This window comes from Echinococcus granulosus (genome assembly GCF_000524195.1).
Source record: "Echinococcus granulosus chromosome Unknown EG_S00017, whole genome shotgun sequence".
Classification (NCBI taxonomy): Eukaryota; Metazoa; Platyhelminthes; class Cestoda; order Cyclophyllidea; family Taeniidae; genus Echinococcus; species Echinococcus granulosus.
In genome coordinates, this window is record NW_020170397.1 from 845,390 (window position 1) to 858,653 (window position 13,264).

Consider the following 13,264-nt stretch of genomic DNA (forward strand, 5'->3'; position numbering starts at 1 on the left):
GAAGAGTATTGCGACGATTTGTGGGGATGCACGGATAGAGTAGGGTAGGATGAGCGAAGCACAAAAGTCGCACTCACACATACACATACAGTTAGACTCTACACTATGGGAGGGGTCCGTTGTTAAAAAAGGTCAGTGGCTGGTTGGGTTGAGAGGGTGGTGCACCAGGTTACCATCGAACAAGGAGAGTGTCTGGGGCTAAATGCAAAGGTTCAAGGAAGTTATAAAACCGTCGTGATGGCGGTGTCCGTGTGTGTGAATGCATGTGCATGGAGGCTAGAAGACGGGAGAAGTGTTGGAGGAACCGGAGAAAGAGAATGTACAGGAGGCCGATGTGGAGATGCTCCATTCCGACGATAAGGGGGCGGAGACAAGCAGGATAAATACGCGGTCGCAAAACACCATCAAAACCACTTTCATAATTGCCAACATCAAAGCCATGGGAGCTTGTACCCCCAGCGTTATGAGATCGGGTTGAATGTGTATTCTTGCTGCAAGGGTGGAAAATCGGGGGTCTTTAACAGAACTTAAGGAGCCACGTTATTCTTTAGCGTTGACACAAACCCATTCTATATTTAAATTAAAAACGATGCCTAAATTAGTAAAATAGACTACTTGAACAAACGGAAAGGGAGTGGCAGTTGACGCCTCGATAGGGACGGGAGGAGGAAATGTTAAATGGCGTCTTTTGGAAGGAAATAGAGGGATGAGCTAAGTGCGGACAAAATGGCATGGCTGAGGTTGTCAGCCTATATCTAATGCCACCACCTCCACATTCTTTCCCTCCCTCTCACCCTCTCCTCTAATTAACAAGTGTATGCAAGCGGACGCGCAAATCGCAGTGAGCCTGCACTAGCCCACACTTGCATGTGCGCACACGCACACGGGCTGGTGTATTTTAAGCCACGTGCGCTGCCACCACCCTACTTGGGTGGGGGGGAGGGATGCCTGCAGGCATGTGCGTTTTTTTTCTTGCTCCTCCAGTCAACCAAGTCGTCTTGCAGCTGTGGATAGCCGGCTGGCTGCCTCGTGCCACACAGAATACAACCACTGCCACCACGGTTAAATTGTGTGCCACACACACTCCTTCTCGCACACCCAAACACGCCCGCCTGTCTCTCCAACGCTTCGTGCACTGAAACGCACGTACGCACGCAGCCCAGCCAACACACTATCGATCGATGTGCGTGAGTGTGCGTATGGAAGCACGTACGCATCAGATGGCACGTGTGCGTGTGGTGGCAGCAGCAGCAGTGGGAGGGCGACTAGGAGCAGGACTGTGACGAGAGGTGGCGGCAGCGGCGGTGGTACTGAATACCCACAGAGGCGTGCGTGCGTGTGTGTGGGTGTACGCACTCACGTGTGTACGCATGTTTTGTTTTTGTCTACTGCCGCTGCGGCCTGGCGCGCGGGCGCGCACACAAACGTTTTGACAGAGAATTAGGCAGGCAGCGAGTGATAATGTGTGTGCGCGAGGTCGAGCCGAGACAACGTATACACATGCGCGGTGTGTGGAGGGATTTAGTGCTCCAGCTAGCACGAAGATCGAGACAGGTGTACACCACCGCATCGCTAAGTGTAGCGCTGTGACCACTCTCAGGCGATCCGCCGCACCGGTCAAATATCACCAGGAGTCAAAGCGAGCAAGAGAGACCAGCAGCGAAAAAAAGGTGAAAGGGAAGACAGGATTTAAAAAGTAGCTAAAGCGTACAGAGCATCCCTACTGAAGCGAATGCTTAAGATAAACGATATTATTTCCGATTAAGGCAATATTTACAGCAAAATCAGGCTGACCTAGTCCCTAGCCTCGGTTACCTCAAAGTACTGATACAATTGACCGAAAGAGTGATGAGTAGGAAAGAAAGTGACAAAATAATGGCGAAATATTTTGAAATAACCTCTATCAGTGGCGACTTGATCCACCAAGCGGAGAATGGAATCAGCTTCATGCAAAAAAAAACCAAGATGGCTGGTAATACAACGGTTGGTTATTGTTCCCACCTCTCTTCATTGTACACCTAAGTGACCCAGTTTCGGCCGAGGATTAAATGGCGGACAGTGCCGGGATGCTCCCCATGTGTGAAAATCAAGCGATGTGGCCTCAAGGCTTCTCCTAAGTTGGGCGCACCCAGACAACTGGCCATCACCTCGGAGACGCGCAATACCTGCATGGCTCCGCGATTATTGATTCAATTGCGCAAGCTCCGCCGCAAGCAGTGAACAATTCAGCGATTTTGGTTGCTACTTTTTCCTGATGATGAATTCCCCGAATTCTTTGGCTGAATTCATCCACGTCAATCTTTTGTCTCTCACTAGCTCGGAGTACCAAAATACCTAACCTAAATCACAATTAAGGTGGAAAAGATACGAAGCCCCACCAAATTAGACACTTGCATCTTTTTTTTACTCCCTCGCGCTCTCACCTTCCTGACAGACGCTCTACCCACCACCAAAAATTGATACGAGGTCAGAATACCAACAGCAGCAGTGCGGACAAGTTGATGCCAAATCTCCTGTTTACTTGGACAAGTTGAGAGATCTGACAGACGGGGAGCTCCGCAACGTAAAACGCACAATATTTTGCAGGTAGGAGCATTGTTTGCAGTTGGAGCGGAGGATATTAATTAGTGCAAAACAACAAAAGCTTTTGTATTTGAATAAAGTGGCGAGTAGCTGCTTTTGAAGAATGCAAGTATTGAATGCTTGCAGGCATGCTCGTGTATTAGTTGTAATACATTAGACAAGCGGTTGCGCTAGTAGATCTAGATGTACATAGCGTTTTTGGCCATGTGGTACTATCCGATTGACGCCCCTTTGTTTTCACAACAAACTTTAAGTACACTGGGTATAAAACTAAAGTAGTAAATAACAACTTAACGTTACTTAGTGATCACATATCAAAAGTTTGCAAAAGCAGGCTTTTGTTAACAAAGGCATCTGTCAGTACGTGAAATACATACTGGCCGAATAGCACGGTTTGAAATGGCACCGACAGATACATATACCCAGAAGTATACGTCCATTGGGGCGTAACTGTAACATCCGAAGACATTTGCAATACAACGTTATACTAGTCAATTTTGGGTGGTAAAACTTGGGCAGGTGCAACTGCAGGAGGCTCTAATGCGCAAAACTGGCACAGATGGCTCATCCGGGCATTAATGTGGTCCTTTATAGCATGGAGGTTTCTGCAGTAGCAAAAATTGAAGGTAATGCGCAGGTAAGGCGGAAACCTTTTCACATAAACGTTGGGCTTGAAGATGACCTCAAAGCCACGAAAATATGAACTGGTGGTTTGATCATCACAACCGCCTGCTCAGGAAATATTACTGCTGGTGCTCAGACAGGTGTGTCTAGGCAACAATTGGGGGCAAAAATGGCGCTGACCATGTCCAGTAGACGTCTAGACACGAGCACAACTCTGCACGCGTTCAGGAAGAAAAAGAGAACAACCCACTTTAATTGCCAAATGGGAAGCATCACAGTACTGATGGACTCAGGAACGGTGATTCCTCTGAACAAATGTAACGAAATTCTGGAATAATCTCCAAAGCAGTAACACTTACATGGTAAGCCAACTATACCTAAAAGGCAGCTAAAATGGCTCATGTTGAATTTTTAACAGAAAGCAGATTGTTGATCACCCGAGGTTCGTAAGTAGACTTCGCATCCACTCAGTAGCATCGCCCATGAAAAGCGCATACGCACACACCCATGCACACGAAACAATACGTAGATGACGACCTCTTTGAAAGAGAGCGGACGCTTTGCGCTGACACAAGATACCCTCCAATCAAATAATTTGTGACATAATAGCATTTATCTTCCTATGAAATTTAAATGTTCAATCCCCCCCCCCCAAAAAAAAATAAGCAAAAAGTCGTCAAATCATCTTTTCCCTTGATGGTGTATGTTACTATTCGGACATTAAATCACTGAGTATGATCACGTCTGATCAAGATAGGGTGTCTGATTAGCAGGGCCACGACCATCAAGGCAAGAACAAGTGCAAAAGTTTGTGCCGTGTTGAAGAATGAAGAAATCACTAGTCAATTATGGTGTCAGCAGGAAACACACGTGCCAACTGTTACACAACGGTGCATAGGAGAGTAGCCAAGATGCGACGGTTACAAAGCATACATTTGGGACGGCAAAATCGCATAAAAATAATCAAATAAGTATGCTTGGAGCAACGCAGGGTAGCTGAAGGATACCCTCAATGGAACCATTGAAGGTGTTTGATCAAATGGCCACTTGACTGATATGGAGAAGAGATGGAGAATCGGACTTGAGCCACTTTCATCCGCAACAATCACGGGTCAGAAATCAAATGCACACTCAGTACAGTGACGCAGCAGTATGATACACTCGAAGTACAAATTAATCATTCCCCTTTTACCGCATTCGTTTGCCAGCTAGGTAGCTAGCCATCGCACAAACCAATGCTGGCGTGGGTGCGTACGCGCATCCACTCTTCCCACAAGTTTACCAGGTGAAGGTGAGTCACCACCCTCTCTCCATCCCACCATTCGTGGGGCTTATGGTCCCACCCTCACTCCCTGTGTGTGCGCCTCGTATTTTCACTTCACGCTTTCACCTTGGCACTTCCAGGTGTGCCCCCAGGGCTTTGAGCAACCAGCTCCAGACCTCTAAAATCATCACCTCTAGTAACGTACATCAACAACCAAGAGAGCGAACTTACGACCTGAAAAAGGTATCTAGGCGACAGAGTGCGTCTGGTAGAACTCACCATGTAGAACTAATGTTAATAAATAATAGGAGTTGAGGGTGCAGCGGTATGTGACTGTACGACCCACGTTTGCGAGAGTTCAAATCGAGGGATCCCAATGACGGAAACCCAGTACGCAAGCAAACAGCAGAGACCAACCACGAGTGTCAGAAACTCATTCACAAATCATCTCTAGATTTTACAAATAGGCAGACAAGTGGGGTTTTGCAAAACGAGACAATACTAGAATCTCTAGGTGAGTGAACCTGATTGTTTACAAGGCGAACTCACTGCTTCCAATACGTTGACAAAATTCACAGACACTGAAAGGTGCAATTCAGGCAGTGAATAAATGAAATAGGATACTCAACTAAACCGACCCCAAGAACGTAGCAACATAGGGTTGATGAAGACTAGCTTCAGATTAACACAAAATAACAAACTGACCGGGAACTGAACCTGTCCACCGCCACAAAGCCCACCAGTCGAAGACATGTATTGAGGTGGTGGGGGTGCCTGTCCTGGAGCGACCATATTGTGCGGCTGCTGAGGTTGCATCATTGGCGGTCCCGTGGTTGACGGTGGAGGCTGCGATGACCCACCATTTCCCGGCGGCTGCCCACCAGTCATCATCTCCGGTGGAATCTGGGGCTGTGGTGCGCCTACGAAGCCCCCTCCACCACCACCTCCCGGCCCACCAGTGCCTCCCCCGCCACCGGGCGGCCCTCCACCGTACTCTGAAGGCATCATCATCGACTGCTGACCTGGTCCATTGGGCGGAGGCCCACCCATCATGTCCACTGCATGCATTGGGGACATTTTGACATCGGGACCAGGATAGGGTAGACCCGGGCCGGCAGAATTGGGCGGAAGGCCGTACTCTGGAGGAGGGGGCGGCATCATAGGACCACTGCTTCTTCCGCTTCCACCATTCATGATAACCGCAGGTCCGCCGTCAAATTCGGTCCGATTTGTGAAGATTGGATGTGGTTGAGACTGCTGGTCGTTGGGGAGGTTAGACGAAGATGCAGGCGATGTCTGCTGTTGTGGGGCATAGTGAGATGGTGGGGGCTGAGACTCGGGGTTAGGATTATTGCCATTGTTAGGACTAGCAACATGGGGCGGAGCGCCACCAGGAGTGCCAGGGTGACCGGGACTCGCAGCAATGCCACCACCACCACCAGAGGCCTGGGGTGGGAGGGGAGGGCCGACGCTGCTACAAGGTGGCTGTTGTTGAGGTACTGGAGGAGGGGCTTGCTGTGGTTGGGGACCTCCAGGACCCATCCAACGCGCTCTCGGCGGTATGTGTGGATGCCCCGGTGGACCTGGCATCATTCCTCCGACAGGCGGTCCATAAGGTGGTTGGTGAAATCGCATAGAGGGATGCATCGGGGGACCAGGGGGCTGACCACCGGGCATCATCGGTGGAAGTGTAGGACGCTGACGCATCGCACCACCACCGAGGGCTTCTGGTGGACCACCTCCCAGGGTTGGAGGCATACTAGTCACCGCTCCTTGAAGACCAGGATGTGGACCAGGCTGGGAGACCCGATGCATAAATGGAGGTGCATTGGGCATGGGACGCCCCGGCATACAGTGCTCCTAAAAATTACCACCGATTAAATGAGTGATTTATGGGTTAAACGAAAGCTTCAACATCTGATTGGTAGTAAAAAAAAAAACAATAAACTACAGAAGATAAACCAAAAATAGCCCTACGTACTGTTCAGGATGACTAAACAGTTTTCCTTTTTAAGAATAACCTCATTTAGAGGCCAAACATGAGACCAAGCATAGTGGGAATCCAAACTAGGATCAAACGCAAGGCATGGCCGAACACGAAGAGCATGATGCAACAGAATTAACCTAGAAAACAACTTACATGAGGGAGACCATTTGGGTATCCAGAATTTACGAAACCCTAAGAAAAGAATAGGACAACCGAAAAACATACATAATCATAGAACGCTTTTGCCTCGGTTGTGTGTTCATGGGTATCACGCCTTTCTGGTGCAGCACTATACAAATCCCAAAAAACACTACAGAAATTAGGTTATATGACCAAACACACCTCCACCAAGAATGCAGAAAACCAGGCGGTTCACCAACACTAATAGATTTATCCCACCGAATCTGATCATCAGAGTGAATTACAAAGTGCTAACGTACTTCTTGGAGAAAGGAATTTGCCGTTTTTTGAGCACCAATATGCACCAGATACTCATGGACATACATGGCAAGCCTGGAAAGATCAGTGACAAAACTAAAAATTACTTCTCCTTAGACTGCGCTTCAGAAGGAACTCCCATCATCTTGTTCTTCCCGTACATTCTCGTCAGCAAAATAGCATAACTAAAAAGAACGGCCACTCGTAACCACCGGCTCAAGTGTGAAAGGTAATTGGTCCAAATTGAGTAATTAAAACAACTATTTCAATGAGTTTGTGTGTGGAACAATGTAACTTGTGATCATAAAATCAAAAAATATTTATGCTGTAAAGTAATCAAAAATGTACATAGAAGTCCGTACTGCAAATTCACACATATTACTTGAATTGTGCTAGGGTTTCATCTATGAGACTTCTTTGACTAAGAAAATGGGTTACGCACGCCATGCACTGGCGTCTTGTACCTGTCTTTTATCTGTACTAGTAAGGATAAATGGCGTGTAACAGAAATAGATAACGGGGCTAATAAAATGCTGGCTTAATGAATATTTTTGGCTTGTCATGTTACCAACGGCCATGCACAAAACCCTAATATAATGACTCCTAAGTACGCAAACACAACGAGACAAAATACTCTTGGGACACCGTGCTTTGGTTTTATGGACATTTATGCCACCGGCCGTGTATTTCCTTTGGGTAATCTGGCTCTCAAAGTCGTGCCGATAGTCCTAACCTCCTGTACGTTGACAGTGCATGCTCTGTCGTTACATCGTGTCTTTTCTCAACCTTAAGGAAGACTCGGGCTAGTACACCATGATTAACAATCGCAGAGCGGAAGTAGCTTTTGTGGCGTTCATAATTTCTTCAACTGGTCACAGGATTGTTTAATCTTATTAACACATAGGTAACCATGGCGAGTCTCTTTCACTATTTATGCGAGACTTGAATAATAACATTCTAGAACTAGCCTTTGTAGTACCTGAGTAGCACGTCTTCCTTTAAAGTCCCCCCTCTGGCCTCCATGCCCTCTGAAATAATCGGCAAAATTTGAGTGGGACGTGTATACCATTTAGGGCCACCGAGAGTCATCACAGGTTTAGGGGAACCGAGACACTAAGTTATTTTCCGCCTTGGGGATTCCGACCACTTCTCCTCCACAAAGTTCGCAATTTGTACCTGCTTTAAGCCTAAAAGGCACATTCATGACGACATTGGTGTTATACAGTTTACAGCCATAACCATGGCCTTCAGGTAGTCTGCATGTAAAGTATGAATTTTCTGAACAGAGTGGGCAACGCAGTTTTCAAAATAAAAATTGGGCAGTCTAGACAATCATGACAAGGAAATAAGGTTGGGGGTCATTATAATCACACACTACTTGGCATGTGTTTCTACGGAACCACTACAAAATCGAAAAAGTAACAGACAATGAGCCAAGAATGCTGCTCTCTGCTTATTTTGCCGAAACTTCGGAGTTTACTAAAATAAAAGAAGACTATCCAATCTGCCCATTTTGATCGATTTGTTTGTAATGATTTCAGCCCGTAATTAATAAGCCAATCATCTAATAAGCGCTCCAAGGCTGTTAAACAGTGTTGTATTTAATTTGCGGTTATGCAAATCGGTGTTTTCTCTTGGCATAATCGGATCTCGTGTTTGAGACAGTTTTAATAATCGAGTTACTCTTTTTACTACAATTCAAGTTTTGAAGCTAAAACTTAAGACCCCCCACCACTTCTGTGTTTATTGACCTCAATTTGACGGGCAGGTATGTGATTTAACTATATTCTAACAACCATAATGAATCATAAATACAAATGATTCCTACCCGCTTCATACAGGGACCTTGCATTTCTCGATTTGTGGTTACTCTGGTGTTGTATAAATTACTTACTTGCGTAATTTGGTAGAAATTCATATTTTATGCTTGACGCCAAGTAGTATTTTCATATCGCGTGTTACTTTGGAATTGTTTCCATTCCATTGTCAGTATCTGAAGAGTTTAATCACAAGGTATTGCAACTTTAAACTTTTCGACCACTATAGCACGAGTTGAATTTCGCATTTTTTTGCCACCAGAATTTGCTGGCTTATGGTCTTATTTGTCCTCCAAATGACTTTTAGGCTTTTACTATGGAGCCTCTAGGTCGTAGAATTAAATGTTTGATCTGTTTTTTCTCATGTAGATGGAAAAACTTGTTCATAGGTTAAAGAATCTCTTTACTGAGTACCCACTCTCACCGGAATCTCGGAATCTGTCTTACGGCACCCCAGGATACCGAGGTAAGGCCGAACTTTTTCAAGGCGTCGCTGCGAGAATCGGTGCCTTTGCTTGTCTCTACTCCATTCAGAAGGTAAGTCATCTCAATGCAACTAACCACGTCAATTTAGTGCGGTAAAGCTGTCGGGGTGATGATCACAGCATCACACAATCCTCCTGAGGACAACGGTTTAAAGCTCATTGACACCGACGGTGGCATGCTTTCACCGGATTTGGAGCCCAGTGTAGTAGAATTTGTCCGATTGCGGAGCAACGAAATTGGGAGCTTTTTATGCAACTACTTTTCAGACTCCTATGGTAGGATGCTTAAATCGTCCTCTCTTTAAAGTCATAATTGACTCCATTTATCCCTCGCGCCATTTGTGCCCTTTGCCTCTTCAGACGAGAATGTTGAACCCCAGGTGTACTTCGGTTGGGATTCCCGCATAAGCTCCGTCACTTTGTCTCAAGAGGTGAAGAAGGGCATTGTGGCAGTCGGTGGAAAGTATATCGACTTTGGACTCGTCACGACGCCACAATTGCACTTTTTGGTCCATATTCAGGTATTCCACTTCCTTCCCTCCTTTGTTTTTATTTCGGAAATCAGGCAGTATTTGACCTGCGCACGTCTAGAATGCCTAAATGCTCTATGGGTTAGCTAGTCTCCTGTTAGGAGGAAGTTCTCAGGACCTCAATCAGTGCAGACTGTCAGATAAACAAGTGACTTCCTTGCCTACACAGTGGGAAAATTTTAATGGTCTCTCACATGTAAATGTCGCTTTTCATTTCGGCAAATAGTTATCTAGTATTCACAGCGTTTTATGCAAGTATGGCCTATTTGATTGAATTCATCTGTTGAGCCCTGTTTTATTAATATGAAAGAATAGATAAAACGTTATGAACAGACCATCATTTATATCAGATGTGTTTTAATTATTCGGCACAAGTTGATATCTATCTTTACTTTTTGCATACGTACCTAATGAGATTGCCTTTAGAAACAATGATAAGGCTGAAAACAGGTACTAAATCCCGTAACTCCTCAAATTGCAATTTTCATGGCGTATTGACCTTTCAATATCAATGTAATCTAATGACTGAATTCATATTGCAGAAAATGGGTTTTTTTCAAATGAATGCATTTTTTTGCCGCATTTCAGGCGTTTCTTTGTCGCATTGAAACTGTGCTTTAAACGAACTTCCTACATAATTGAACTAACGATGCGATACACTTACAGCATTCATCTAATCGCTTCCATCCATATTTGTGTAGCAGAAGTTTCACGTAATGTAAACAATGATTTAAAAACGCTACAGGATTGCCCATTACTTTTGTGTACCTTGAATGGTGTAGTAGGCTACGCAAATAGAGATGTGACGTTTTCTTTTGCTACAATTCTGTTTGAAGTCTAAAGGGCCTTAAGCATACTCTGTGATGTCCGAACCACATGCAGGTGAGGCGAACGTGGGAATTTTTTTTCGCTGAATTTTTCATTTATACCGCTCAGGTTACTTAAAAGGATACAGGGTGTAAGAATTCATAAATAACTATCATAATGCTGTAGACGTGCTGAAAGGTTGATTTAATGCATCCAATAATGAGTAATCTACTACTTCTAGAGCAGTCATCACGTGCCGAATTGCTTGGAGGACTACGTGGAGGTGTTCACTCGCTGTTTCGTGAAGGCTTTCTCGACACTACGTGGTGGTGGCGGTGAAATCCACCTGAACGTGGACTGCGCCCATGGTGTGGGAGCACTGACACTGACCTCGCTCTCCTCACGTCTCTACTTGGCCTCTAGGGCGTCCACCTATCCCGCCGACAGTCCGCGTCTCTGTCTGCGCACCTATAACACACTCACCAGCGAAAAAGACCTCCTTAATCGCGAGTGTGGAGCTGACTTTGTCAAGGTCAGCCATGAATAAATTAAATCCATTTTTGCGTTTCCAAGGCATGGAAATGAGTACTTCCAGTGGCGGGTATCAGAGTTCATCCCCTTCTTCTCTCACCCACTCTCATCTTTTCCTTCCATCCTGCATTTGCCGATTAAAGGAGTCGCGATAGCTTCAAAACACTTTTTATTCTTGATGAAACTCACTTTTGCAGAGTTACTCTCATATTCACTTTAAGTGATCAAACTGTTAGGTGTTTCAGAACAACGCCGATTTCCCACGCTATGAGGTCGTAAAGTTCACTGACAGGAAATACAGTTTCATTTTTATGTGACTTGTACAATACATCCACAATGTTTGCAGTCAAAATATATTGTTCATCACTTGGATATTTGCATAGGTAGGAGCTTACATCTCGTTTTCCCTAGTTCTTTTTTCGTGATTGTTTATAGTACCAAAACACCACATTTTTTTCTTTACAGATCCACATTAAGCAACCGAAGCTGACACCATTGCCACCAGAGGCCGCACCCTTTGCATCACCGGCGCGATGGGCCACAATTGATGGTGATGCGGACCGCCTGTTATACTTTTTCTGCCCTTCGGGCTCGGAGGGTACCTCGGTGTGTCTGCTGGATGGCGATCGCATCGCCATTCTCTTCACTGCCTTCATCGCGGATCGACTGCGGCTACACCGGCAGGGGCAGCGACGCCTGCGACTGGGTGTCGTGCAAACCGCCTACGCTAACGCCGCTTCCACACACTACCTCCACCGGTGTCTTGGACCCGACGCCGCCGACTCCGTTGTGTGCGCTCTCACCGGGGTGAAACATCTACACAAGGCTGCCAAGAATTTCGACTTTGGTGTCTACTTCGAGGCGAATGGTCATGGGACGGTGGTGGTCTCGGAGAGGGCACAAGACTATGTCTCGAGCCTGGAGGAGGACGATCCGCTGCGGCTCTTCGTGTCGTTGGTAAACACGGCGGTTGGAGACGCACTGACTGACCTCCTTTTGGTGGAGTATGTGCTGGCGGCACGTGGCCTCTCCCTCGACCAATGGTTCGCTCTCTACCACGACCTACCTTCGCGTCAGCTTAAAGTTTCGATTGCCGATCGCACCGTTATTCAGACCACCGACGCGGACCGCAAGGCCACACATCCGCCGGGCTTGCAGGTGGACTCTTCTTTTATGCCCTTATTCTATTCCTTTCGCAGTTCTATCCCTATAAAGGCCTCATGTTAGTCAGTCAAAATTCTTAAACTTGTTTTAAGATTGATTATGACTGACCAGAAGTAGGAGACCCTCCTAGGTAGTATTCTACAATATTTTGCATGGAGATGAAAGGAATACTTCTGTTACTGCGATTTTTGAAGGGCAGCACCTGTAAATGAGTCCTGATAAAAGTGTTTTCCTTAAATCTCCCGGAAAAGTAATCGGGATTAAGTCATCGCGCCCTATGGGCTTATGTGAAATACATGGTTCACCGATTTGCTGGGGCTCTTTCATAGTCATAATTTTGCTGAAGCCCGGTGCTTGAGCTCATACATGCATAGTATCAGACGTCTCCAAGGTCATACTCTCTCCATATGCTACACACAGTTTTATTTGTAGGCGGGAAACATGGTGAAGCCTTTACAACTGTGCACAATCTGATATGGTGATGGGATTTAAGGTTGTTGTACGCTTCGTTAACAGTACTGGAAACCATTCGGTAGGAATGCACAAGTGTGCATTCTATTGTTTTCATCCATTTAATCCCTTTCAACGGGAAAGAATAACCCAAGTCTGCATTACCAATGTGGCAATCAAATCGCGAAGAGCTGGAGAAAATGTGCAATAAGGGCGAACACTGGTCTGATACAGATTGAAAAGCCTTTGGATTCGACGGAGTTACACTGTTTTATCATTTTTGCCTACAGGAGGCGATCGACTCTCTAGTTAGAGAGGCTGACACTGCAGCGATGAAGGTGGGGTCGGCAATCTCGGTGGAGGGAGGAGGGGTGTCACGGGCTTTTGTGCGTCCCTCAGGCACTGAAGACGTGGTGCGCGTGTACACTGAGTCCGCCACTCAGTCCCTCGCCGATTGGCTAGCCCAGAGCGTTGCCCGTCTTGTCTACAAGCACGCCAACGGCGTGGGGCCCGAGCCGCCAGCCCCCAAACGCATTCCTGTTTGAGTTCCACCACCACCACCACCACCACCACCACCACCACCA

General features: G+C 46.3%; 2 protein-coding genes across 2 annotated transcripts; one reads left to right on the forward strand and one right to left on the reverse strand. All coding sequences in view use genetic code 11, as the record gives it.

The window, feature by feature from the left end:
* Positions 1–1,216: 1,216 nt before the first annotated feature.
* On the reverse strand, positions 1,217–7,059 carry EGR_03361 (Single-stranded DNA-binding protein 3; the record flags this gene model as incomplete). Its single annotated transcript, XM_024492610.1, has 8 exons — positions 1,217–1,310; positions 2,166–2,251; positions 5,177–6,331; positions 6,612–6,650; positions 6,684–6,768; positions 6,801–6,862; positions 6,899–6,971; positions 7,004–7,059. The coding sequence occupies 8 exons, from the start codon at positions 7,057–7,059 to the stop codon at positions 1,217–1,219; spliced, it is 1,650 nt and encodes a 549-aa protein (XP_024353011.1).
* A 2,023-nt stretch (positions 7,060–9,082) lies between these two features.
* EGR_03362 (Phosphoacetylglucosamine mutase) lies at positions 9,083–13,225 on the forward strand (the record flags this gene model as incomplete). Its single annotated transcript, XM_024492611.1, has 6 exons — positions 9,083–9,250; positions 9,288–9,474; positions 9,559–9,719; positions 10,777–11,067; positions 11,532–12,224; positions 12,971–13,225. 6 exons carry the CDS (start codon positions 9,083–9,085, stop codon positions 13,223–13,225), a joined length of 1,755 nt encoding a protein of 584 aa, XP_024353012.1.
* Between the last annotated feature and the right edge of the window lie 39 nt (positions 13,226–13,264).